The sequence below is a fragment of the Syngnathus typhle genome, linkage group LG17 (genome assembly GCF_033458585.1).
Source record: "Syngnathus typhle isolate RoL2023-S1 ecotype Sweden linkage group LG17, RoL_Styp_1.0, whole genome shotgun sequence".
Classification (NCBI taxonomy): domain Eukaryota; kingdom Metazoa; phylum Chordata; class Actinopteri; order Syngnathiformes; family Syngnathidae; genus Syngnathus; species Syngnathus typhle.
The window spans coordinates 8,561,277-8,586,543 of record NC_083754.1 but is presented as its reverse complement, the minus strand read 5'-3'; the positions used below and the strand labels follow the sequence as shown (position 1 = coordinate 8,586,543).

Sequence of the window (25,267 nt, the reverse complement as noted above, 5' to 3'; positions counted from 1 at the left end):
ATCTCCTTTCCAGATGTTGCTGTGTGAAAACCGCCCCTCTGTGTTTAAGGCAAAAGCTCTAAAATGCGCTTCCAGCCAAACACCGGCGGCCATCTTTTACTAGTCCCATGCGTTTTGTGTGTGTGCGCGTTTGTGCGTTAAAATGGCTCTGCAGCACAAACAGCAAGAGGAGGGGATGTGAGTGAAGGTGTGTGTGTGCTTATTTAAATAATGAGGCATGGAGGGAGGGGTGTCGAGCCAGGGTTGGAGGAAGAGTGACAAGAGAGGAGGGAGACATCCGGAATGACCATAATACACACAGTGAAGTAGGGAGAGGAGAGTGTGTGTGTGTGCGTGAAAGGCAGGGGGTGGGGGCGACGGAGAGGGGAGGGATCTCCACTGCACTGTTGTGTGACTGGAAATTTAATAGCAGCCACACTGAGGGAGCCACTAAACAAGCTGCAGCTGTGTGTGAGGCGTCATAACGACGGAGCTTCACTGCAGACGGCGTGTAAGGGGAGTGGCGGTGTCGTCGTGGTGGGGCGGGGGGCTCGACTAATGAGCAATTACATTGTGCTCGTTAAGTGCACAAGGGACTTGTGCGGCAGCGGTCACGTGTTCCAACCGGAGAACAGGTTGCTCGTCCTGTTGCTTGTACTGGGCCAATTCCGAGACACTTCGGAAGCTCGGTGAACTGCAGAACGGGTCGGCATTTTCCCAGCACGCGAACAGGAACTTGCACTTGGTGGACGTAGCAACACAGATGTGATGCAGGTGCACAGCAGAGCAAAGTCCTCAAGCTTCTTTTGTCGTCGGTATTCAATCACTGATTTTAGTTGCTGGAAGGTTCTGACCTATCTCAAAGCTTACTTTGGGCTGTCTCAACGAAAGGCACACGTGCAATACACAGTTGAGCTGTTTTGAACTGCTTCACATCTGTGTTGCGCAACAGTCCACCAATCTATGACACCCGTCAATTGCTATTTATCAACTTTGGGCACTGGTGAGCTCTTGCCCCGACGGACATAATAAATGGGCAGTAGTTTCAAGGTCCTGGCCTGGAATCGCAGTTCACAGGTTCATTCCATATGCAACACAGATGTGATGTCCATCAAGCCGCCACCTGTGTGAAGGTGTGAGAGAGCCCGCGGGACCGTGCGTGAGCGCGTCCGTGTGAGCCCGAGTATGCGTGCGCGTGGGCGTTGCCACGGCAACCACTCCGGTAAGCGACGTGACGCAACCCGCAGAACGCGTGCGTGGGAATCGCGCACGCGCCGCCCGGAACACTTTCACGCCGTCATTAATCACCGTCATCGTTCCTAACCACCACTTGCTCGTCTTGTCTTTGAGGTGCTCCGGGAGCTCACGTGCATTCCAGAGTCCTCATCCTCAAGCGCGCGCGCGCGAGAGAGAGAGAGAGAGAGAGAGAGAGAGAGAGAGAGAGAGAGAGAGAGAGAGAGAGAGAGAGAGAGAGAGAGAGAGAGAGAGAGAGAGAGAGAGAGAGAGAGAGAGAGAGAGAGAGAGAGAGAGAGAGAGAGAGAGAGAGAGAGAGAGAGAGAGAGAGAGAGAGAGAGAGAGAGAGAGAGAGAGAGAGAGAGAGAGAGAGAGAGAAAGAGAGAGAGAGAGAGAGAGAGAGAGAGAAAGAGAGAGAGAGAGAGAGAAGAGAGAGAAAGAGAGAGAGAAAGAGAGAGAGAGAGAGAGAGAGAGAAGAGAGAGAGAGAAAGAGAGAGAGAGAAAGAGAGAGAGAGAGAGAGACGGAGAGAGAGACGGAGAGAGAGACGGAGAGACGGAGAGAGAGAGAGAGAGAGAGAGACGGAGAGAGAGCGCGAGGGAGGTGGAGGAAAGACGGCGGGCACTCTGCAGAGAAGCACGTCCCCGCTGCCGCTGCTGCCGTGAGAGCGCTGCATGGGTGCAGGATGCGTCTTTCCCCGCCGGCGCCGTCATCATCGTCCGCCTCTTCTCCCGCCAAGGTGAGACGCTTTTGTCTGTCCGTCCTGTCCTCAAAGTCCATCCTTCCTTACGAGGATGGATGACGTCCGCGCAGAAACATTTGTCAATGCAATTATCCGCATCCCGCGCCGTCCCGGCTTGGAAATCCAGGAATGATGTTGCGTGCGTTCGTGTGTGTATTGGTATGTGTGTGTATGCGAGAATGAGTGGGTGTCTGTGACAGGGAGAGTGAGTGTGTGTATGCTGGTGTGTTGTTCTGTGTGCGTGCGTGTGTGTTTTTTTAAAGTGTTTGTATCATGCGTGTGTGTATTTGTTAGTGAGAGCATGTGTGTGTTTGTTGATGAATGTGTTGTTTTGTGTGAAAATATGTCAGTGTGTGAGTGCATTTGTTAGGGTGTTTGTATCATGCGTGTGTGTGTTTGTGTGCGTGTGAACATGTGTTTATTAGTTTTTGGTTTGTCTATAGTTAGCGGATGTGTGTGAGCGCGTGTTTATTAGTGTTTGGTTGGCGTAGTTATTGTGTGTGTGTTGTACAGTTCCTAAGTGTACGTGTGAGGAGTCAACTGATTTGCATCCTCGGAATTCAACAGATTACCCCCCCCCCCCTTTCAATGTAGTTGTGATGGGCGCACCTTGAGCCTCCAGAAGCCCTAACACACACACACACACACCTTCCCCTTTCCTCCTTCCTACCCCTCCTCTTTCTGCCGTCGTCCATTAATCGCACTTGTTTGCGCAGATAATCAGTTTCCCGGCTCGCCGCCGTGATGATCGCAGGAAATTGCGCAGGCACCTTGCGGGGCCGCTGCGTGTGTGCCGGCTTAAGCATATGAGTCAGTCGGAGACCCCCCACCTCACCCTCCTCCGCCGGTCTTGAACCCCCCCCCCCCCCCCCCCCCCAGTGGGGAATAAGGAGCAGATAGATGAGGGCTTACGAAGGAATACTGTGTCTTAATGGGTGCGTCAGGGAGGTTGTAAGGGGGCACTGGGGCAATATTTGAGGGGGGTTATGCCAGGTGGGGGGCGCAGAGCTCAAATTGTGTAGAGGTGACTTGTTTGTAGGCGAAGGTGTTTGATTTGCATTGATGGCAACGTGTTGCATCACATGCAGATGTCGTTCAATCGTACACGAGTTGTTCTGTTGGAAGAGCAGCAACACGAAATGGAGTTAAAATTGCCCGCTAACCAGAGAGCCCTTTCACATGGCAATTCAGTCGCCCTTTTTTCTTGCGTCTGTGTGAAAGGCATAGAATGGCGGAGGTGTTCAATTCCGCCCGCTTCAGAGGTTCTACATGAAAGGTACCGACGGGAACTGGGGAGTTGTCAAAGTCGACGCCTGAATTTTCATATTTGCCCTTTCCCGCCATGGATGTGTTGCTTCTTGGAGTGGAGTTGGAGGTAGGCCGCATGATGTGCAAGGGACATCGCCACTGCCGCATTAAGATGGAAACCGAGTGACACTTGCCCTAAATTTGCTACGTGTGTTTGTGCGCGTATACAATGTGTGCTGCTCCAGACAGCAGCAGAGCAGATGGCAGAAAAAGTGGCTGCCGTAATCAGGGCGGGTGAGTGAACCAGAGAGAGGCGCTGACGGATGACAAGATTGTGTCTTTCTAGATTATTTCTTGCAAAAAGTAAACTGCTTTTGATTTTAAAAGGCATCCAATTGAGTCAGAACTTGAGTGGGCCATTTTTGCTCATTTTGCATGAGAGTCATTTTACGTCACTTCTTCTGCATCGTTGTCTTAGCACACATTGTGCTTTTACCAATTTTTGAACCATATTTAATATACCGTAATTTTCGGACTATAAATCGTGTTTTTTTTTCATAGTTTGAGTGGGGGGGGGGGGGCGACTTATACTCAGGAGCGACTTATATACATATATATGTTTTTTTTTTCACTTTTTTGGGCATTTTATGGCTGGTGCGACTTATACTCCGGTGCGATTTATACTCCGAAAATTACGGTAGTGTTTTTTTTTTGTTAGTTTTTTCTTTCCCCAAATAAATCCTAGCATAGTGCTGTTTGTTATCAGGTTGGCCCTCAAGCACCAGCATGCATTGCAGCTCTGCTTTGGCCCACCAGACCACCTTTGGCGCTCATTGTTTTCAGGGTCAGTGACGCCATAAGAGCCCCAGCGGCCCCGGCGACCCCGGCGGTCCCGACGGTCCCACTACCAGCGCTTAGCATGTAAACACTGACGCCTTGATGGCAAGAAGCCGAGCGCTCTTGCGTTACTTGTGAGTCAACCTGCTCGCTTTCCCAGGCGCCCCAGGCGCAGCACGGGAGCACTGTTGCACCAGATAAGGCCTAATCTGGGTGCCGATGTCACGAGGGGGGGTTGAAGTTGGGGGGGCACACTTTAGACCATTTGTTGCTCGAGACCTAAGATGTGCCCTAGCGTCGACTCGTTTTATTTACACGTTTTTGCCCCATTTGCACATTTTCCTCGTTGTGGAAGTTGAAGCCACTTTCATGTGCGCGGCCATCTTGGGAATGGGCCCAGTGTTGCTTTGACAAATCAGCAGAACTGCTGCCCCTCACATGTCAAAAGTGGAACTTAACCTTGACTAGCAAAAAAATAAAATAAATCAGTGCCTCATTATAGAGCTGGAATGATGGCGCCGCAAGATGGCGAGTGGTTACCGTGGCAACCCCCTGAGAACTTCCATGTTGCACATGGCGTGTGTAGCGAGGAGATACGAAAGCGGCCTCCGCGCCCCCGCCTCGAGGAAGGGAGGAGCGTCTCTTCCGATGTCTCCCTCTTCTCGCCTTTTGATGTGCGTGCCGTGTCGCCGTGGCGACGTCCATCATCTGGTGGCCCGGGGGGCTGCGTCCTCATACAGGGTCGCTGTTGATCCGGTCGCACATTAGTCAGCCCGTCAATCATCTTGAGAGAGGTGCTGAATAGTGACATGTTGGTGACCGGACGCCATTTCTTGCTCGTTGAGGTGGTGGTGGTGGGGGGGGATATTTACCTTTCTAATTTTTTTTTTTTTTTGGACTTTTTCAAAGTGCTTTCAGCCGATCTTGTTTCTTTCAACCACTGCGTGTCTTTTATGGTAATGCAGGCGATGTATGTGGTGTGTGTGAATATTGATGTGGTAGTGTGTCCTGCATTCCAAATGCGAGCACGTGTAAACTGCTGCTTGCTTCTCAAATTACTTCTCATTTCCACATTTGCATACTCTCTTCTTCCCGCAATATCAAAGTGTTTTTGTTTGCGCTTGACCTTGACGCGGACTTTGACATTGAGCCACTTGCAACCGGCGCCGTTTGTTTGGGTGTCTTTTTTTTTTCCCGCACGTGCTCGCCGTAGGCCTGCGTGCATCTTTTCAGCAACTTTTGAATATTTCATGTGTGGAAAACAACAAAGATTGCACACGCATATTTTCATGAGCGTTTGTGTGAATGGTTTTGATGTTTGGGTCGTTTTCCTTGTTTTGGTCATCTTTAACCTCTTCATCATCTTTGTCTTTCATTTTCTGCCTTCCGCTTCATCATCTTCTTTGTCCTCAACTTTTTCACCATCTCAGTCTTGTCCCTCATCACCTCTGTCCTCATCTTAATTCCTCTTCTTCGTCATCTTTATCAGTTTTTTGGTCCTCTGTGCTGATTCTTGCCTAAAGTCAGAGCGCCTGCGAGTTGCCCCCGTTTTCATCTTTCAACCCCCCCAAGTCAATTCTGCCTAGCAGTCAGTGAAAGGTTTGAAATGTTTATAAGCAACCGCGACCGGAGTGAACTGCGATAGACTAGCCTCACGAGGAGGCCCGCCGTTGTTCTGCCGTGTACCATTTTGCACATCTAAAGCTAAAAGATGGCGGTGAAATTGAAGCTTCAAGAGATCTGGCACAACACACCGCTGCGTAATCAGTCTCGTCGTTGGATTGAACTGTAGCCTGCTTAAGAAAATCGCATCGTATTGTAATTGGAGTGCACCACAATAAATTTAGAGTGAGCGGAATCATCACACTGAATGTGTGTCTTGGAATCGTATTGGAATCGGAGTGAATCGTGTCATCGGAGGGTAGCATAATTGAAGTGTATTGAGTCGGAATCGGAATCCAGCTCAGAGTTGGCGTGGACTCTGCCGAACGATGTTGGAATTGGAGTAAATTGTATTATATCGTATCATTATTTGGAATCAAAATGGATCACATTATAAATATTCTAATATTAAGTGCATCATATTTAATTGGAACACATCCTCTTCTATTTGGAGCGTGACGTATCATAATTGGAGTGCATGGTCTTTCATTTCAACAAGTCACTTCACGTTTCCATGAGGCTAGTTTGCACCACATGAAATCAATCAAAATGATTAACAACGTATCATCGATTAGTTATTTTCCAGTTCATGGACAATGGCAACTCCCTGAGGGCCGCCTCGTTTCCACGTTTCAGCCTGTCGATAACGTCATGGCGAGCCTGAGAAAAGACGGCGCGGTGCAGATGGCGTGCAACGCAAAGCGAGGCGAGTCCTGAACACCGCCCCACGGGGACGGCGAGACGGAATCGGACTTGAGCGGACGACGTCCCCCTCGATAAATGTCACAATCTTTTGCATTATGTCAAAACGTGTCAGTACGGTGAGACTCATTCCGATTATGATGAATACGATTTGATTTACTTCTCTGACGCTACAACTATTACTCCGATGGAAAGAATATTCAGACCACTTTGATTATAATGGGATGTGATACCCTTCACTCCAATTTTATGTGGCATAATTCATTCCAATCAGGATAATCCTCTCCTCAATATCGATGCAATAGGATTCTCTTTAATTACGATTACGATTCGATGATTACAGAATTATTCTTGCCAACTTTACTTTTGATTCACTTCAAATTCTGGTGGTCTTCCAACAGAATTCACTTCAATTACAATATGATTCTCTCCAATTACGAGATGATTCTCTTCCATTCGGAGCCAAGCCGCAAAGTGCGGCAGTCCATCACAATCGGAGGCAATGTGTCACAAGATATGACATGATGTCACATCACGTGGCACATTGTGGCATAGCTGCCAGACGCTGATTGAATCCATCCACTCCATCCATTAACGTTTTATTAAAATGCGTTTAGCGGCGCACTCGCTCTGACATGATGGATTCCATCACGCCGTTTTAATCAATACCACCATTGATTCACCACACACACAACACGCACACGCACACACGCACACACAGGAAGTGGCTCTCAACTCACCCTTAATGGAGACTTTTAGTACGTCACAGATTATGACTGCTAATGTGTGGAAGACACAAGGCAGCTAACGGGCCTAGCCAAACATTGCCTTTTGGTGCACGCTTGAGTCTGTGTGGCAAAGGCCTGGTGTTTGGGTGAAGTCGATTTTGTCTAATCTTTTCTATCACCTCTGCCTCCACGTAGCGCCTCGCCGCACGATGGTTCCCGGGGGATCATCCAGGTATTCCCGCCTTATCCGAGCGCGGCTGACGGATTTGGGTCCTCATTCACGCTTGACTGGACGCGGCAAAGAAAGGGGGGTGGGGGGGCAAACGTTTAACCCGCAAAGCGGTCTGACAAGCGGAGTGTCTCGCTTGCCGTGTTTCTGGTGATTCACACGTCCGGTAGACAAAGCGGTAACATTGCGACGTTTAGCATCATTTGGCCAACGTGACGATAACGCTTTTTCACATTTCACATCCACACACGCACTAAAAATCTAGAAATATGACCCATTCCAATTTTGATATGATTCATTCCAAATGTGATTTGATACAACACAATTCATTCCAATTCTGGTGTGAAGCACTTCATTGATGACACAATATGATTACGATTCTCTCCGATTGTGATGCAGTATCATACACTTCAATATAATTTGATTCATTCCGATTTTGATGCAACACCATGTGATTCACTCCAAGTGATACAATTCAATTCTCTTCATTTATGATGCAATGTGACACAAGTGCCATTACTGCAAGTAGAATACGACCGATTCCAATTACAATGCAAGCGGTAATGTGTAATCTTGTCTACTTTAGCGGCGCATTTGCTCTTTAGGAAGTCAAATCCCGGAGCCGGGACGTGGCCCGGGATCAAACACGTGCAGACATCTTTTAACCTCCTCCAGCCGACACATCGGCCATTAAACATTTAGCTTGTGTGCGATTAGGAATTCCTGTCATGCATCCAAAGATATGAAATATGTCAGCGTGCATTACGGCCCGCACGCTAAACGCACTAAAGCATGAGCACAACGTCTGGAATATTTCAGTGAGATTTAATGGGGGGGGGGGGTGTTGGAGTGCGAGCGAGAGAGAAAGAGAGGCCAAAAAGGCGAGTGAGCGAGCAGAATGTCTGCAGGCCAGGGGGTGTGTTGGGAATAACGGGAAGTGAAGTGCCTACATTTCTCCGCTCACAACACACAAACATCAAATCCACTGTGTCATCCACGCGCTTGCTGGATGCTATGCTAAATGTCACATTTTTACATGTTGTCCTCAAACGCACCTTAAGCATTAAATATGATGTTAGCTGCAGCGTGACATCGATGCCACCCACAATTTGGGCCCTCGTAAAAACATTGACCGCAATCTCTTGTACTGAGCTCGCAATGTTGTCTGCGTAGCGTCCACTTGTCGCGCTAGCAAACGGCAACGTTGTCATTTGCGGTCGCGGCGGCAGTGTGACAATGTTCAGGCCGTGTCGTTTGTACAAGCATGTGTTTGGGCTGCTAATGAGCTGGCTGGTGGGGGGTGGGGGGGGCAGTGGGATACAGCTGGATGGTGGTTGAATAGGGTTACCATGGTAACTGTTGGCGAACATTTGAATGCACAGTGAGCCGGAGGAAAGCTGGGAGAGGAAGCTGGGCTGCGCCGTGCGTGCGTGTGTGTGTCAAAGGGTTAATGTGTGACATGTTAGCGGGTTAATGTCTCATCAAAATGCGAGGTCACTGTAACGTCTACTCGCCAGCCACTGGAGATCGTCTGGGGGGTTGCTTTGGCTTATGGTGGTCTCAGATGCAGTGTATCAATACCCAAAAATGTGCATCGATACCTAAAAACATGAATCGATACTATTAGCATATAGGTTGATATGGATGTTTTACCGTTGATGATCAAACTTGTCATAGTATCGATATCTGACGTGATTGCACCGATACCAAACAAAGGGGTTGTCAGAACAACGAGAAGAATACTGATCTTAAAATTCCATTAAAAATGATTATCGATCACATCGAAGCTCCCTCGACCCTTCTCCTCTCAACCATTTCTCACTTTCTCGTTGTCCCCCCTTCTCCTTATTAATATCCCAAAATGTTCCCTTTCCTTTTTTTGAATGTCTCTCTCTATTTATACCACCTCTTTATCCCCGATCATCCTTTCACTCCCGCTTCATGTTCGCCCCCCTCTTCGTCTTCCTCCTCTGCAGCTGCTCAGTATTCATCCATTACACCGTTGATAATTCCCTCTTCTTCCACCTCCTCCTTTTCCTCCATCCATCAGATTAATCATCCTTCACTCTTTCCTCACCTGGCGAGGTCCAAGTGGCATCATTAAAGTCGTCGTTGATAACAAATGTCAAATAAAACGCGTCAGCGCCTGTTGTGCAGCGTGGCGGGGCGGGCCAGGCGAGGCGAGGCGAGGCGAGGCAGGCCACCTGCCTGCATTTCCATCCGGGATGCTAACGCTGTTAGCTTAGCTATCAAGCAGGCTGCGGCAGTCAAGCAGGCAGGCTAGCATCTTCCCTGAGGCTAACAATTAGCATTTGAGCTTCCTTTTGTGCTTGTGTTTTTTTTGGCAATGTCATCGCTTCGGGCTGGGAAGGATGACATGATTAAGAAAGAGGAGAAGGTGTTTATTATTGGAAATGTGTTTGTTAGGAAGAAATGTGCTTTATTTGGTTCTCTTTTTTGGTTCACAGTCCTCTTCTTGTTGTGTTCAGTTAATGGCCATTTGTAAAACTGTGATCTGCGTGGTGATCTGCACTTGAGTTGAATTCAATTTTGCACATTGCCATTCCATTTGTATGTTTCAGCATTTCCAGGAAAAAGTGTATGAGCCTTCGACATTCATTCAATCAAACCAGTCCAACTTTGGAATTGTTAGTCTGCCAAGAACAATTACGTCTGTTTGACACAATAGCTCCGAAAGATCTTTGTCTTTGATACGCTCTAAATGTCTGCATTGTTGATGGTGAGAAAGGAAAGGCCTTTGATACGCTCTCTTCTTCCTCATTCTTTTCATCTTTGTTGTTCCTCCTCTCCTCCTTATGTTCCCAAACAAGCGTTGGGAAGAAAGGGAATCGCGTCTGCTTATTTGCGTCGCTGCGTGCTACCCTGCAAAATCCTTGCAATTCAGGATCAGGGCCTGACGTGTATAACGTCTTCCGACAGGGTCTCGCTTGGACGCATTCCCCCCCTTGAATTTTGTCCAAAATGGCAACGGGACATTGAGACTTTTTTGTCTGTCTTGTTGTGATAGAAATGGCAGATGAATTCCTTGTCATGAGAGTTTTTGGTGTATTCTGTCATTTTTGATTGGTCCACTCGATCTCATGTCCATCCCCGAATTTGGTGTCAGAGGCAATTTCTTTTGAGCATTTGTCTGAAATGGCTGCAGACTTGCTGCACGGACGTTTACTTCTTGTGTACGTTGCGTCTTGACAAACTAGCATAGCCAACCTCATGTTGATCTGTTAAGCTTTCCAGAGGCATCGCACGAACATGTCGCTTCAAATCACAATGGCTGGCTGACTTGTTCAGTTTCAGTCACGGGTCTTTGAGACTTTTTGGTGCATCTTGGCAATTTCACGTCCACTGATGAAACTGGTGTCGGCAGCTCATTGTCATTTTTTGCTTTACAGGAACCACATCTGAAAGAATTCAAAATGGCTGACTTCATGTCCGTTTTCTTGAATGGCTCAGAGAAGAGACTCGACTTTTTTTCCAAATACCTTATGTCAATTTCCCTCTTCTTGTCTTTGTTGTTTATCCTCAGTGACACCCGGCTTTGCGTCCTCCCCAAACGAGCGTGGGTAGAAAGGGAATAACATCTGCTTATCTGCGTCGCTCTATGTTCCCACGGCACACCAGAGCAGAAGCGCAGAGATCGGCAGCGGCGCCAAAGCGGCAAAGGCGCCATGCGGGATTAAACGGTGGCGCATTGGGATTAAGGATCCCCCGAGGCTTTTCCGGACACGTGGGCCGCACCTTTGGATCGCAGCACCGGGTCATGACCCAGTTGCCATGCGCATCGCCACGCTGACCTGCCTTCCCGGCCCTTCCTCCCCCTTCCTCTTTGGGCTGCTCTACTTCCTGTCGGCGGTGGCGGCGGTGGCGGTGCTCGCCTCGTCGTCCTCGTGCCCGGACCGCTGCTCCTGCTCCAACCAAGCCAGCCGAGTCATCTGCACCCGCCAGAGCCTGGACGACGTGCCGGACAGCATCTCCGTCAACACCAGATACCTCAACCTGCAGGAGAACGCCATCCAGGTGAGGTGGTGCTTTCAGGGACACGCCCAAATCATAACGCCATTGACGCCGCCGTGTATCTTCAGGAACAGTCGGAAACGCAGAATTCCTGGCATGAATGTTCTCAACTCTACCGTCTGTCTAATTAATCAGTGATCTCATTCAGTCAGATGTTTTCTTCAGGGACAATCTTAAATCCTAAACTTTCTCACTGAACCGATTGTGTGATTGGTCCAAATTTCGTGGCAGCCCGCTGTCACATAAATGCGCCACACTCTGAGTTTATGAAAGATTCTTTTAGTTCTCCAGCAGGCTTAAAGAGCTTTCATCCATTATTCCAGCTTTACTTTTCCGCTTGTTCGCCCGTCTCTAGTGCAGTTGGAAGAAGTGAACATTGACAAGTTAATCCAAAAATCCCAAACAGGCGTTTAAAAGGCTTTTTAAAAATTATTTATTTTATTGTGCTGTATCGCTGTGTGTTATATGTTTACGGTCGCGCTCATAAAAATGCTCCCCAGGAGAAATATGCGTGCCACTTATTGACTGGCGACGATAAACAACAACGTCAGACATGTTCCAATTAAGAGTTTATATATTACATATTGACTCACAAACGGCTCACTTTTGCCCGCGTGCTTGATTGCAAACCACGCAGATGATTTCAATTAAAAACCAACTCGGCTTTACGAGAGAAGTAATTACAAACACGTCGGCAGGGAGAAAAAAAAAGATTGTGATTTATGACGATAGCTGCTCGCTTGGCATTGTAATACCACATTCTTCCTCGGGAAGCAGCAGTGAGCGTTGACCTTCTTACTCGCTCACCAAAATGTGGGAGAATATGTCCAAAATTCTATATACATTAGTGTAACAAAAAAGCTGAATGATGCTGGCCTAAATGAAATCTAGTGAGTTTGATTTGATTCTGTTTCAACTTTAAGGCAAATGTAACACCAACATTTCCATCAAAGTTCACACGATTCGACTTTTGAGGGTTCTGACATAGATGTCCCTTTCCCATACGTTAAAATCTCTTCTGGGACTTGAAACAAGCTGCCGCACACAAAAAAACAAAATTTCCAATATTAGTTTTCCTTTGGAGCGGATACATTCCGATTTGCTCGCTCGTATCCCGGAGCGCCTCTTGAAATGATTAAAAAATCTAAAAATGTTTTAACACCTGAAGGCATCCTAGATTCTCCGGCTTATTTTTTGCTTTGCTCGGCTGCGGACCCTTGCGGTGAAGCCTTGACAGCTCCCACCAGCCCCCAACACCTCCCTCCCACTTCGTGCTCTACATTTGGAGGCGGAGGTGGCTCAATTCCAGGAGTGTGTGTGTGTGTCACAGCAAGATTAGGCAAGACACACACACACATACACACTGCAACCCCCAAAGTGGATCACAATCCGTTCGGTAACGCTGGTTTATGGCAAAAACTTGAAATGATCATCCAACTTTGATGCCTCGTTGTGCCTACATAAGGTAGCAGGGGCAAAAAAAACCTTGAAAATTTCAGTCACAGTCTTGAAATTCCACTTTCTGCTCCGTTTTGCCCAGTATGTCAGCATCAATGGCAATTTCAACGGGCCGGCCTTTGCTCCGCCTCCTGTCGTTTTTTGAACTAACATTTCAAAGTATAAAGCAAAAGTCGATCGCAGAGTTCCACTGCCAAAGATCGTCAGTGTTGTAACTTTGCGTGGTCACCCCGCAGGTCATCAAGTCGGACACCTTCAAGCACCTGCGGCACCTGGAAATCCTGCAGCTCTCCAAGAACCAGATCCGTCAGATCGAAGTGGGCGCCTTCAATGGCCTCCCCAACCTCAACACGCTGGAGCTGTTTGACAACCGCCTCACGCTGGTGCCCTCGCACGCCTTTGAGTACCTCAGCAAGCTGCGTGAGCTGTGGCTGCGCAACAACCCCATCGAGACGCTGCCGGGCTACGCCTTCCACCGCGTGCCCTCGCTGCGCCGGCTGGACCTGGGCGAGCTCAAGAAGCTGGACTTTATCTCGGATGCCGCCTTTGTGGGTCTGGTCAACCTGCGGTACCTGAATTTGGGCATGTGCGGTCTCAAGGACATACCCAAGTTGACGGCCTTGGTGCGGCTGGAGGAGCTGGAGCTATCAGGGAACCGGTTGGAGATCATCCGCCCCGGGTCCTTCCAGGGTTTGGCTTCGCTGCGAAAGCTGTGGCTGATGCACTCGCAGGTGTCGGTGATTGAACGCAACGCCTTTGATGACTTGAAGAACCTGGAGGAGCTCAACCTGTCCCACAATTCCTTACACTCGCTGCCGCACGATCTCTTCACGCCGCTACACCAGCTGGAGCGGGTGCACCTGAACCACAACCCTTGGGTGTGCACCTGTGACGTGCTTTGGCTCAGCTGGTGGCTGAAGGAGACAGTGCCCAGCAACACAACCTGCTGCGCCCGCTGCCACGCGCCGCCCTTCCTCAAGGGTAAATACATCGGCGAGCTGGACCAGAGTCACTTCACCTGCTACGCACCCGTCATCGTGGAGCCGCCCACCGACCTCAACGTCACCGAAGGCATGGCGGCCGAGCTCAAGTGCCGCACCAGCACCTCCACCACCTCGGTCAACTGGATCACTCCCAACGGGACGCTGATGACCCACGGCTCGTACCGGGTACGGATCTCGGTGCTCCACGACGGCACACTCAACTTCACCAATGTCACCCTGCGCGATACGGGCCAGTACACCTGCATGGTGACCAACGCAGCCGGGAACACCACGGCCACCGCCGTGCTCAACGTCACTGCCGCCGACGTCAGTGTCAACTACACCTACTTCACCACGGTGACGGTGGAAAGCGTGGAAACACCGGGAGAAGAGGAGTCCGCTCTGGTGGCGATCAACGAGACCTTCATCCGAGTCCTCCCGGTACCAACGCCCTCGGGGAATCTGTGGCCAGACAGCATCCCGACTACGGCCTCCTCACTGTCTGTCGACTGGTCCTCACCCCGCGCCACCCGGCCCACCTTCACCATACCCATCACCGAGCCGGGTTTCTCCGGCCTTGACGACGTGATGAAGACCACCAAGATTATCATCGGCTGCTTTGTGGCCATCACCTTCATGGCGGCGGTGATGTTGGTGGTCTTCTACAAGCTGAGGAAGCAGCACCAGCTCCACAAGCACCATGGCCCCGCCCGGGCCATTGAGATCATCAACGTGGAGGACGAGTTGGGCGGTGGGGCCGGTGGCCGGGGTGCCGGCGGCGGCATCGCGGGGGGCTGCGCCTTGACGCAAAGCAGCGGAATCGGGGGCGGCCAGGGCCTGAGGCGGCACCACTCGGACGCCGTCACCCTGCCGCACCTGACTCGTTCGGAACACCTCAACTACTACAAGACACACCACTTGGGCAACAACATGGTGGGACTTGGCGTCAACAACAACAACAACCCACTGCCTTGCTCCCAGAACATGAGCATGTCCTGCTCCCAAGTACCCAGCTCCTTGGCCGGCGGCCTGGGGAATCTGCCCACCCCGGTCCCGCTGCCCCAGCTGAGCCTGCACAGCTCCCTCAAGGGCCTCATGGCCAAAGGGCAGAACGAGCCTCTGCTCTTTAAGAGCGGCTCCAAGGAGAACGTACAAGAGACTCAGATCTGAGGGAACCCATGAAGCCCCCCTGTTGCCCCACGTCGCCCCGTCGAGCACACGCTCCTACCCGCATTCAGGTGACAAGCAGCTCTAGTTTTTGCCAAAGTCCCAAGTCAAGCCAACTAAATGGATGTCGCATCTTTTGTGGATTATTTCTACGGACCGGCTGGGTGGACGGAATTACGGGATGCGTCTCCGCGTGGCTTCGTGGACAAACCAGAGCTATAAAAAAAGGATAAGAAAAAAGAACATAAAGCACTTGATATTATTATATATGAACGGTAAATATATTTTCACTGGGAGAAATAAATTATAAAGAATCTTTATGAAGCCGTCGACGTAGAAAGTGTGAAGAATATATTTAAACAATCTTGGAAAAAAAATCGTTGTCCTTGTGGTCCGCCTTTCAAAATGGCCGCTGGGTGAATCTATTTTCTTTTTTCTAGTCAGGCCCGTTTTTTTTTTGGTTTTTTTTAGGGGTGGGGGGCAGCGCTCACACCAACAGGGTCAGCGGCGGCGTGCTGTGTAGCATCAACAAAAACAATAATAATAATGAGGACGATAATGACAATAATAAGAAGTGGCATAAACTCACGGTGTACATAGTCCCAAAAGGCTGCTCGCTAATCACCATCTTTGGATTCACATGTTAGCGTTAGCATTAGCATTGTTATTATCACGCCGTTCGCTCTTCTTTTTTTGTACACTTGAGGGTCTTTTTCTAACGGACACAAAATGGCGGCTGGAGAAAAACGTCAGGATTTGAAGATTATGGAAGGATGACTTCACTCGATGACGGAGGTTTTCCGAAGGTAAGCCCCACTTGTCGGTGGGACAAAAAAAAACTAAAAACAGACTTTTTTATTCACCCCCAAAAAAGGACAAATTAATGAAAAAATACATAAACATATAGATCTCTTTTAAAAGAAAAAATATGATGATGATTGAGTGTTTTTTTTTTGCATTTTGCTTTTCTTGTTTTTTTTTCTTATTTTTTTTAAAGTGTTCTCTTTCTTCTTGTACTCTTCTTGTTCTTGTTCTTCTAATTAGATGATTCCACGGGTTCTAATTATGCCGACAGTATTCTGTTATAGCCCAGGTCACTTTGGAAATTAAAAAAAAACTGGCACACAAAATGGCAGCAGCTGGATTCTCGTGGCTGTTTTCTTGATTGTTTTGGTTTTACTTTTGTGTGAGGTGTTTTTTTTATTGTCAAGCGGCCGATGGCTGAATCCAAAAAGCTTGACTATTTAGCTCAGCTCGATCCAGTTTTGTTAAATGTCGGGCATGAATGTCCGCTACTTCTTGATGGCAAACTTTGGCTGTGGTTTCCTTGATTTTAGAATGTCAGCATCTCGTTGCCATGATGACACCCTAATAAATGCCACAGTATCAACTTCAACAGCCGCCCATCCCCCTTCCCGAATCCTCCTCTTCCACCCCATCATCATCATCATCAGGTCTCCATGGCAACAGTTGCCGCTGCGACAGTCCTCATCAAGGTGTCGCCGTTCGCTCCATAAACTCTGCAAATGACTCGTAAACCCCGACCCCCTACCACTTGTGTGTGTCTCTGAGAAAGACTATTTGTACCTTCAATGCATCAGGATGGCTCGTGTGTTCATAATTGATATTTTTATTTGATATTCTATGTAAGTCAAAATAATACAATTCAATTTTATTAAAATCTAGTTTAGTGTATTCATTTTAATTTGTAAATTAACGGAAAAACAAAAGAAAAAAAATTGAATGTTTTTTTATCGAAAACATGAACCCAAAAATCTGGGTTTGTTTTTCTGACAGAAAATAAGGTTGATTTTGCTCCATGACATAATGACGCCTGTTGTGAATTATTGTGTGCCGGTGGGTCAATGAGCATCGTCGTCATGGTCACATCTGATGCTTCTGGATGTTTCTTTTTAATAATGACGCTCAGCTGATGCACACTGACTGACACTACTCTTCATCATCGCACACAAAGCTCCTGCTTGGTTAAATCATGACGATGTGGGGGCGCGCCTACGAGAGGGCGCGCCAAGGTGTCCTCCATTCGGGAACGGCCAACACCTTGGCACCAGGCTTAGCTAGTCGTCGTCTTGGTTACTGGGCGGCCCTGGCAACCACATGTCTGTGCCGGTCGTCTTGCCAGTTAGGAGGTGGCTGGTGCGTGTGTGTGTGTGTGTGTGTGAGTGTGTGTGTGTGTGTGTGCGTGTGTGTGTGTGTGTGTGTGTGTGTGTGTGTGTGTGCGTGTGTGTGCGTGTGTGTGTGTGTGTGCGTGTGCGTGTGCGTGCGTGTGTGTGTGCGTGTGTGCGTGTGTGTGTGTAGTCAATTGTTGCTTGGCAGATTAGGTTGATATAAATGGGCATATGTCAATCATACTCGGCAAAGGCAAAACCCTGAAAATGTTGCTCCAAATGTCTGCTTTTAACCAAAATGGGCGACACTTCCAAGCATGGGTCCTTGAGACGTTATCATGCGTGTTATGATAGACATATCCTCGCAATTTTGTGTTCATTAGCCGAAGCGGTGTTTGGAGCTGATTTTTGTTTTTAAACTTTTTCATACAGCATGACTTCAGAAATTTGTGGCTGCTTCGAAACCAAAGCGGCTGACTTCCATTTACATTCTGGGCATGAGTGGTACACTAGTAAAAAAAGACAAAAGAAATACGGCCATCGGTGCAGCATTTATAAAAAAAAAAAAAAAAAAGGACTCTTATTCAGTCCTCCTCTTGCGGGGTGCGTTGGCACCTCTATTTGCACACATAAGTGCCTGCCTTACATGTCAAGCACTCCACTTCAGAGGGTCACGACCCTGGCGAAAGCACGGGAATTGTTTTTATTCAACTCCTCCGTGAACATGCATTTTCGTTTCGGCATTGCTTATAAACACTCGCTGTAGACTGGCCAGCCCACCCAACTTCGTAGCAAAGTGACTAGATTTGAGGAGAAGGGCGTGACTTATTTGCGAACGATACAGAAAAACCTGGAATTGAGTGAAATGGAACGGAGGGGCAATTCTATTGACAATGTACTGTACATGTATTATGTTTGAGGCAGTCCAACAAAATCCCCGGACGATTTTGAAATTCCCCCCGAAAAAAGTAGGACATGTCCGGGAAAAAGAGGACGTGTGGTCACCCTAGCTAATGCTATGAAAATGAGTGCATGGACACACAATAATATGAAAAGGAGATACAGTTTATTATTTTTGTGTCATCTCAAGCTTGCGGCTTTACTGGGTCCGGCGTTTCCATAGATTGAAGGAACTGAACCATCAACAAAATGAAGTCTTTCGATGAATCCTTTTCGATACTGACAAAAGATTTCTGAAACACTCGTCCTTGAACAAGCAGGACTTTGCCCACAGATGTGGGAACACTGCTTGAAAAATTAAATTTGACCAGGCACTTCAGAGGTTCTGATGCTGGGGCAATGAGTTGCGCGGATTGATGCATCCAACAACGGAACATTTTGATCTCTCCACTTCGGCATCCTTGAGTTGTTTGGACTACAAAAGTCTCACCGAGTAATAAAGATGGCGGATTTGTGAAACCGTTTGGGCCACACACATTACCTCGTTTGGTAGTCCTGCCCCAACGGATGTGATGTAATAGATAGAAATACGTAATAAAAAATGGGGAAAACTGAACGGAGTAAAAAAATATCCCCCAAACAGATCATAAAAGTATCTCTGCAGCACCTGGAGGGATTTTTACAATCTTGGAGACTCAGAGTACACAATAAAATGAATATGAAAGCAAAAATGTGTATTTTCCATAATACGGCTTTTTCATGCAGCTACGTATGTCCAGCTAATTTGATATCGTTCGGTGAAACCGGGGTCAGAGGCAAATTTTTTGAGAACGTCCCAGGAAATTAGCCCGCAGCACCTGCCATGCGTTTGCTAATTCTGAAGTTATCAGGAAGCGGTGTGGCCACGAAGCTCTCGGGGCCTTCTACAGAAGTACCGACGTGGGCGATGAAAGGTTTTCCCTGGAAATGGCTGCCGCCCCCGCCGCCGTTGCCGCTTTGGGACGTCACGCTCAAATGTGGAAAAGTGGAGCTTTTGTGGGCGGGAATGTGGGGAAGACTCCGTGACTGCTTTGGAATGTGCTGAGCCAGCCGCTCCAGAAAAGCCGTTTTGGCCTTTTCTGCTTTGTGCTCTCGGCGGCCACCTCGGCTTGGCTTCCCGTTGGGACGAGGCTGGGCAGGAACGCCGGCGCCGCCTTTTCGGCCTTTGAAGTGTAAATGGTGATGCGGCGGAAGCCTGGATGTAAGCCGCCGTTGTGATAATTGAGCCGTCGCTGATGTCGCGCGTGCTCAAAAAGGCCAAAAGGAGCGTTTCAAGCCCACCGCACGTACGTTCACTCCTGGCTGTTGAACTTTTGCTTTTTTAAGAAAGAAAACATTTGTAAAGCGTCATCAAGATGAAATCAACTTTGACAGCCCGTATTGATTTTTTTTTTTTTTAAACGCTTTATGTGTACGCCCCCGCGTCAGTCAGGCGCGGCATTTTCCTCACTGCAGAAAAATGAATAGAAAACAGCAAGAGCAAATGTCATGAAATGAGGAATATGTTGACTTGTTTACTTCAAACAAGTCTACATAGTGAGCTGTGTATGTATGTCAAGTGTATGTATTTTACCAACACCTTAATTTCTATAAAACACAAGAGCAAATTTCTGTTCTCGATTTGACACGATAAATAAACCACGACAGAGAAGGACCTGTGGTGCGATATCTCGTCTTTGCACCCTGTAGCCTACTTGTCATGTATGCACAGACCAGATTGGGCCCTTTGTTTGTGCGTGTGTGTGTGAATCTGAGATCTTTGTGTGTGACTCAAATGTGTGTGTGTGTGTATGTGCGCGAAGGAGAAAGGCCGCCGCCTCGCTTATATGTCACCCAGCGCCGCAGGACCAATGACTCTTCTCCATGCCCCGACCGAGGGGGCGGGGCGAAAGGGCGGCAGGGGGTGAGGCAGGGTAATAGATAGATAGATAGATAGATAGATAGATAGATAGATAGATAGATAGATAGATAGATAGATAGATAGATAGATAGATAGATAGATAGATAGATAGATAGATAGATAGATAGATAGATAGATAGATAGATAGATAGATAGATAGATAGATAGATAGATAGATAGATAGATAGATAGATAGATAGATAGATAGATAGATAGATAGATAGATAGATAGATAGATAGATAGATAGATAGATAGATAGATAGATAGATAGATAGATAGATAGATAGATAGATAGATAGATAGATAGATAGATAGATAGATAGATAGATAGATAGATAGATAGATAGATAGATCTTTATTTGTCATTGTAACATGTACAACGAAATTTAATGGCGGAAAGGGGGGGGCAACTTTTCTCACCCCCTCCCTCTCTCCTTGAATCACACGTCCACATGGTCGTTGGCCTTCTCCCTCTTTCTTGTCTGCCATTTTCCGGCCACCTGCAGCATCGCGTAAGATCTTGATCGTGTTCTCATGCAAAACATGCTTCATAGCTCACTTCCTGTTGTCTTTGCTGTTCCACTCCAGTGCTGTAGGTGGTAGTCATGAGCATCAAAGTCTCTTTCTGGTCCTCCATTACAAGCAGAATTAACAGCCAATAACCTTCACAGAAATCTTGTTGTAGCAGACGTCTCCACCCAATGATGACCTCGAGGAGTGATCATCATTACTTCAAAACAATTCCACCAATGCCCTTCTGGCTGCTTTGTCAATCTCCTCCCTCCTTGATGGACTTTCTGCTGGGAGATGTTAGCATGTAAAGTGAGGAGCGAGGACAATGCAAGTGGAAGAATGAGATGAGCCCAGTAAAGTTCTGAGCTGGGTGGGGCACTGGTCTCAATGCAAATGCTCAGTGGCCTAGTGCTAAAGTGTCCGCCCTGAGACTGGAAGGTTGTGGGTTCCAGCCCCGGCCGGGTCATACCAAAGACTATAAAAAGGGGACTCATTGCCTCCCTGCTTGGCACTCAGCATTAAGGGTTGGAATTGGAGGGTTAGATCACCAAATGATTCCTGAGCGCGGCACCACTGCTGCTCACTGCTCCCCTCTCCCCCAGGGGATGGATCAAGATCACACGGCGATGGGTTAATTGCAGAGGACAAATTTCACCACACCCAGATGTGTGTGTGACGAGCATTGGGACTGTAACTTTAACTTAAAATTAACCAGTGAGGCTGAGTGTTCCATTCAAAGTGAGTTCAATGGTGAAGTTGGTTGTCCCACAGCTGCATTTAACTTGACCACGCGCGATTGGCCAGCAGCGGTGATGGAAATGTCAATCGTCGCACATGGTTAGAATCAAAGTGATATCTCACATTGTGGAGGAGGTGGAGGACGAGCAGGAGGCGGTGGCCAGTGTCGTCTGGAGGTCAAGGTTGCCGTTGAGAGTCTTTGATAGCCATCAAGGGCGGCCCCCATCTTGCCCCACATGCACGCACACATCCATCCATCCATTCATGCATCCATTCATCCTCATCTTCTTCTTGTCCTTTTAGTGTAGTTGCTCAATGATCTTTCCCGGTCGTCTTTGCACGACCGCTGGAAGGACGCTTGTTTTCCTGCGGGGAATGTGCGGGGGGACGTTGAGAGATGAGTTATTGATTCGACAGCAGGACGACGACGTGGAATGGCATTCAAGACATTTCATTAGGCACACTTGCGCACAAAAAAACAACATGCCAGGACAAAAAACTGACGTGAGCCGTGGAGACGGCATCTCTTATAATCTTAAATAAAAACTGTTTCCAGAATAATCCGTCTTGAAAATGTACGTTATGTATGTATAGTATGGATATAGTTTCAAATTAAGGTTTTAATCACCATTTAGGATTTCAAAATAGGGTTAGTGTTTCAAATTAAGCTTACTGCTTGAAACTGGAGTAAAAAAACGAGGGTTAGTGTTTCAAATTAGGGTTAGCGCTTCAAACTGGTGTCAAAAACTAGGCTTAGATAGATAGATAGAGATAGATTAATCTATCTATCTAGATTAACCTAGATAGATAGATAGATAGATAGATAGATAGATAGATAGATAGATAGATAGATAGATAGATAGATAGATAGATAGATAGATAGATAGATAGATAGATAGATAGATAGATAGATAGATAGATAGATAGATAGATAGATAGATAGATAGATAGATAGATAGATAGATAGATAGATAGATAGATAGATAGATAGATAGATAGATAGATAGATAGATAGATAGATAGATAGATAGATAGATAGATAGATAGATAGATAGATAGATAGATAGATAGATAGATAGATAGATAGATAGATAGATAGATAGATAGATAGATAGATAGATAGATAGATAGATAGATAGATAGATAGATAGATAGATAGATAGATAGATAGATAGATAGATAGATAGATAGATAGATAGATAGATAGATAGATAGATAGATAGATAGATAGATAGATAGATAGATAGATAGATAGATAGATAGATAGATAGATAGATAGATAGATAGATAGATAGATAGATAGATAGATAGATAGATAGATAGATAGATAGATAGATAGATAGATAGATAGATAGATAGATAGATAGATAGATAGATAGATAGATAGATAGAAAGTGTTATTCTGGAGCATGGAGAATGGAAAATGAAGAAATGAAGAAATGAAGAAAAGAACTTTGGCATGGAACATGATGACGACATTAGCAACAAAACATTGGCAAGGATTAATATTGTATATACGTAGTTCATCGTTGGACAAGGAGATGAAGAAATGAGACTGTTTCAACGAATTGTAAAAAATCAAGAGCTGCAAAAGATTGGACGACATGTAGCAGGCCATCTGTGTGTGTGTTGTTTTATGGGGCGCGGTTCTTACATGTCTTGGGGGAGAACGCCCGGCGCCGTGCAGCATTTTTCCTGAACGCAGACTTAATCGGCTGAAATTGAACTAACCTGGTGTGAGTTTGACTTATCTGAATATTTTTGTCATTAGAAGAAAACGAACACGCGTTGAAGATGTTAGACATAGGTGATGGTTGATATGAGGCGGATGGTAATTGGGGTGCCCTTGCCTCCCATATGATAAAAATTTCCAACAACACTTTATTGATTCCAGGGGGAAAATTCAGTTTTCCAGCAGCATTCATACCGCAGGGTGGATATATAAAAGATATACAGATGACAAGAGCACTAACTTAATAACTGAGAAAAGAACAAAAAGAAAGAGAAAGAAGGAAATGAAGGGAAAAAGAGAGAATAGAGAGAACACTGCTGTGAGGCTGCCACTCACGATGGCGCTATCAGAAAAAAAAAATGGGGTTAGTGTTTCAAACTAGGGTTAGAGTTAGCAGCAAGGTTCACGGGGGGGTGCCTTGATGAGTGAAGTGGTATTAGTATTGTTCACACGGCCCAGAGTACCCCGCACCCCAGCCCTTGCATCTCCTGCAGCAATTGCTCACTGCAGTGTTGCCGTGGTGACGCAGAAATGCGGGAACATTTCCGTCCTTCAGAGACGACAGGCCACGGATGGAAGGAGTGGGACCGAGGGAAGAAAGGATGGAAGGCTGCAACGCCGAGAAAATCTTCTGAGAAGTTGATTAACAGGCTCCTATGGATTGACCTGCTGCGTTGCCATGGTGACCATCTCACTTGTTTACTCCCATTTACTGCCCACCCCCCATCTCACCATCCTGCCAACCTGCCGCAAAGATCCGCCGCCACTCGCTTGCTCTCTCTCTTTCTCTCTCTCTCTCTCTCTCTCTCTCTCTCTCTCTCTCTCTCTCTCTCTCTCTCTCTCTCGCTCTCTCGCTCTCTCTCTCTCTCTCTCGCTCTCTCTCGCATTCATTTTATTGGCAGGCAGCTTTTCCATGGAAACATCCGGAAACCATAGCAACCATTTGAATCAAGCCAAAGGCTCTCGCACAAGTGCCACACTCCACTTGATGCCTCGCTCGCCGTCTCCACCCTCGTTGGTGGAGGCCGCCGACACGTGACGACATCATCAAGTTGCTGCAACACCGACGGAACGTTGTGGACACATGGGTGCACTCAAACGAAAGAAAATACAATTACACTAGAAAGAAGGAAGGAGAGAAATATTTGAAGAACATCAACACACGCTATACATACATGCAAGGTGGACAAAACGTGTGTGTGTGTGTGCGTGTGTGTGTGCGTGTGCGCGTGTGTGTGTGTGTGTGTGTGTGTGTGAGAAGCTCGGGTGGTAACATGCTGTTCTTCTCCTGAAGCCCCACATGGTGCGTGTATACACACACACTTTGATGTGTCAATCATCCCAAGAACATGCCTCCCGCTGGCTTTCAGGTGAACGGGAAAAAAACAAACACAAACCCATTTGCGGCGTTGTGCTGCACTGCAAGTCTCCTGTGTGACCGTTCAACAACATTTGGTTTGCTGTTTGTCATTTCAGCGTCACGCAAATGGCCGACATACATACAATCTACTTGAGCAAATTTAGTGTAATTTTTTTCTTTTTCATATAAATAACACAATTCATTTAAATAATGCTGATATTTCATCTTGAAAAGTCTGACTTTTAAAAATAAAAACTTGGTAATTAAATTTCAATACATTTGTTAGTTTGAAAGGTGCAATGTAAGAAATATTTGTTCAAAAATAAATAATTTGAATTGAAAATGTACTAAATTTGAGATAAAGAATTTTTGGAATAATATTTAGAAGTAAAATTTGGGAACCATCATGTTCATTTTAAGATGATCGCAATGCAGTTGACATCTCAAATTTCAGTTTATTGTTGTTTTGGTTTTGTTTTTGCTCGCGATGATTCAACATGGTCTGGCTGTTTTGGTTAGCGTGGTCACGTCTGCAAGGGTTTCGCCGTCCTCCCTCTTGGCTGCGTCGTGTTTGTTTTGCGGCCGCACGAATTAGCGCTAATTGGTTTGCTTAGCAGTGACGCGGGAAAGCGCGGCAAAGAGAGAGAACCCGAGCCAGCGAGCCGAAGAACGAGAGAGAGCTAATTAGGCCGCTGTTGTTGGGGTGCCTTAATGAGCCTCTCGTGTTCCGTGCTAATGAGACCCTGAAACCTGCTGCTTGCACCAATGGGTCAACACTCAACTAACGTGTGTGTGTGTGTGTGCGTGTGTGTGTCTGTGTGAGAGAGAGAGAGAGAGAGAGAGAGAGAGAGAGAGAGAGAGAGAGAGAGAGAGAGAGAGAGAGAGAGAGACAGAAAAAGACAGAAAAAGAGAAGAAGAGAGACAAAAAGAGAGAGCCTGAGAGCGAGAGAGCGAGAA

General features: G+C 47.0%; 1 protein-coding gene across 1 annotated transcript; it reads left to right on the top strand.

Moving 5' to 3' along the window:
* The first annotated feature begins 1,765 nt into the window (after positions 1–1,765).
* lrrc4ba (leucine rich repeat containing 4Ba) lies at positions 1,766–16,124 on the top strand. The gene is made up of 3 exons (XM_061303566.1): positions 1,766–1,949; positions 10,903–11,393; positions 13,085–16,124. Exons 2-3 carry the CDS (start codon positions 11,151–11,153, stop codon positions 14,999–15,001), a joined length of 2,160 nt encoding a protein of 719 aa, XP_061159550.1. The 5' UTR covers positions 1,766–1,949; positions 10,903–11,150; the 3' UTR covers positions 15,002–16,124.
* The last annotated feature ends 9,143 nt before the right edge of the window (positions 16,125–25,267 follow it).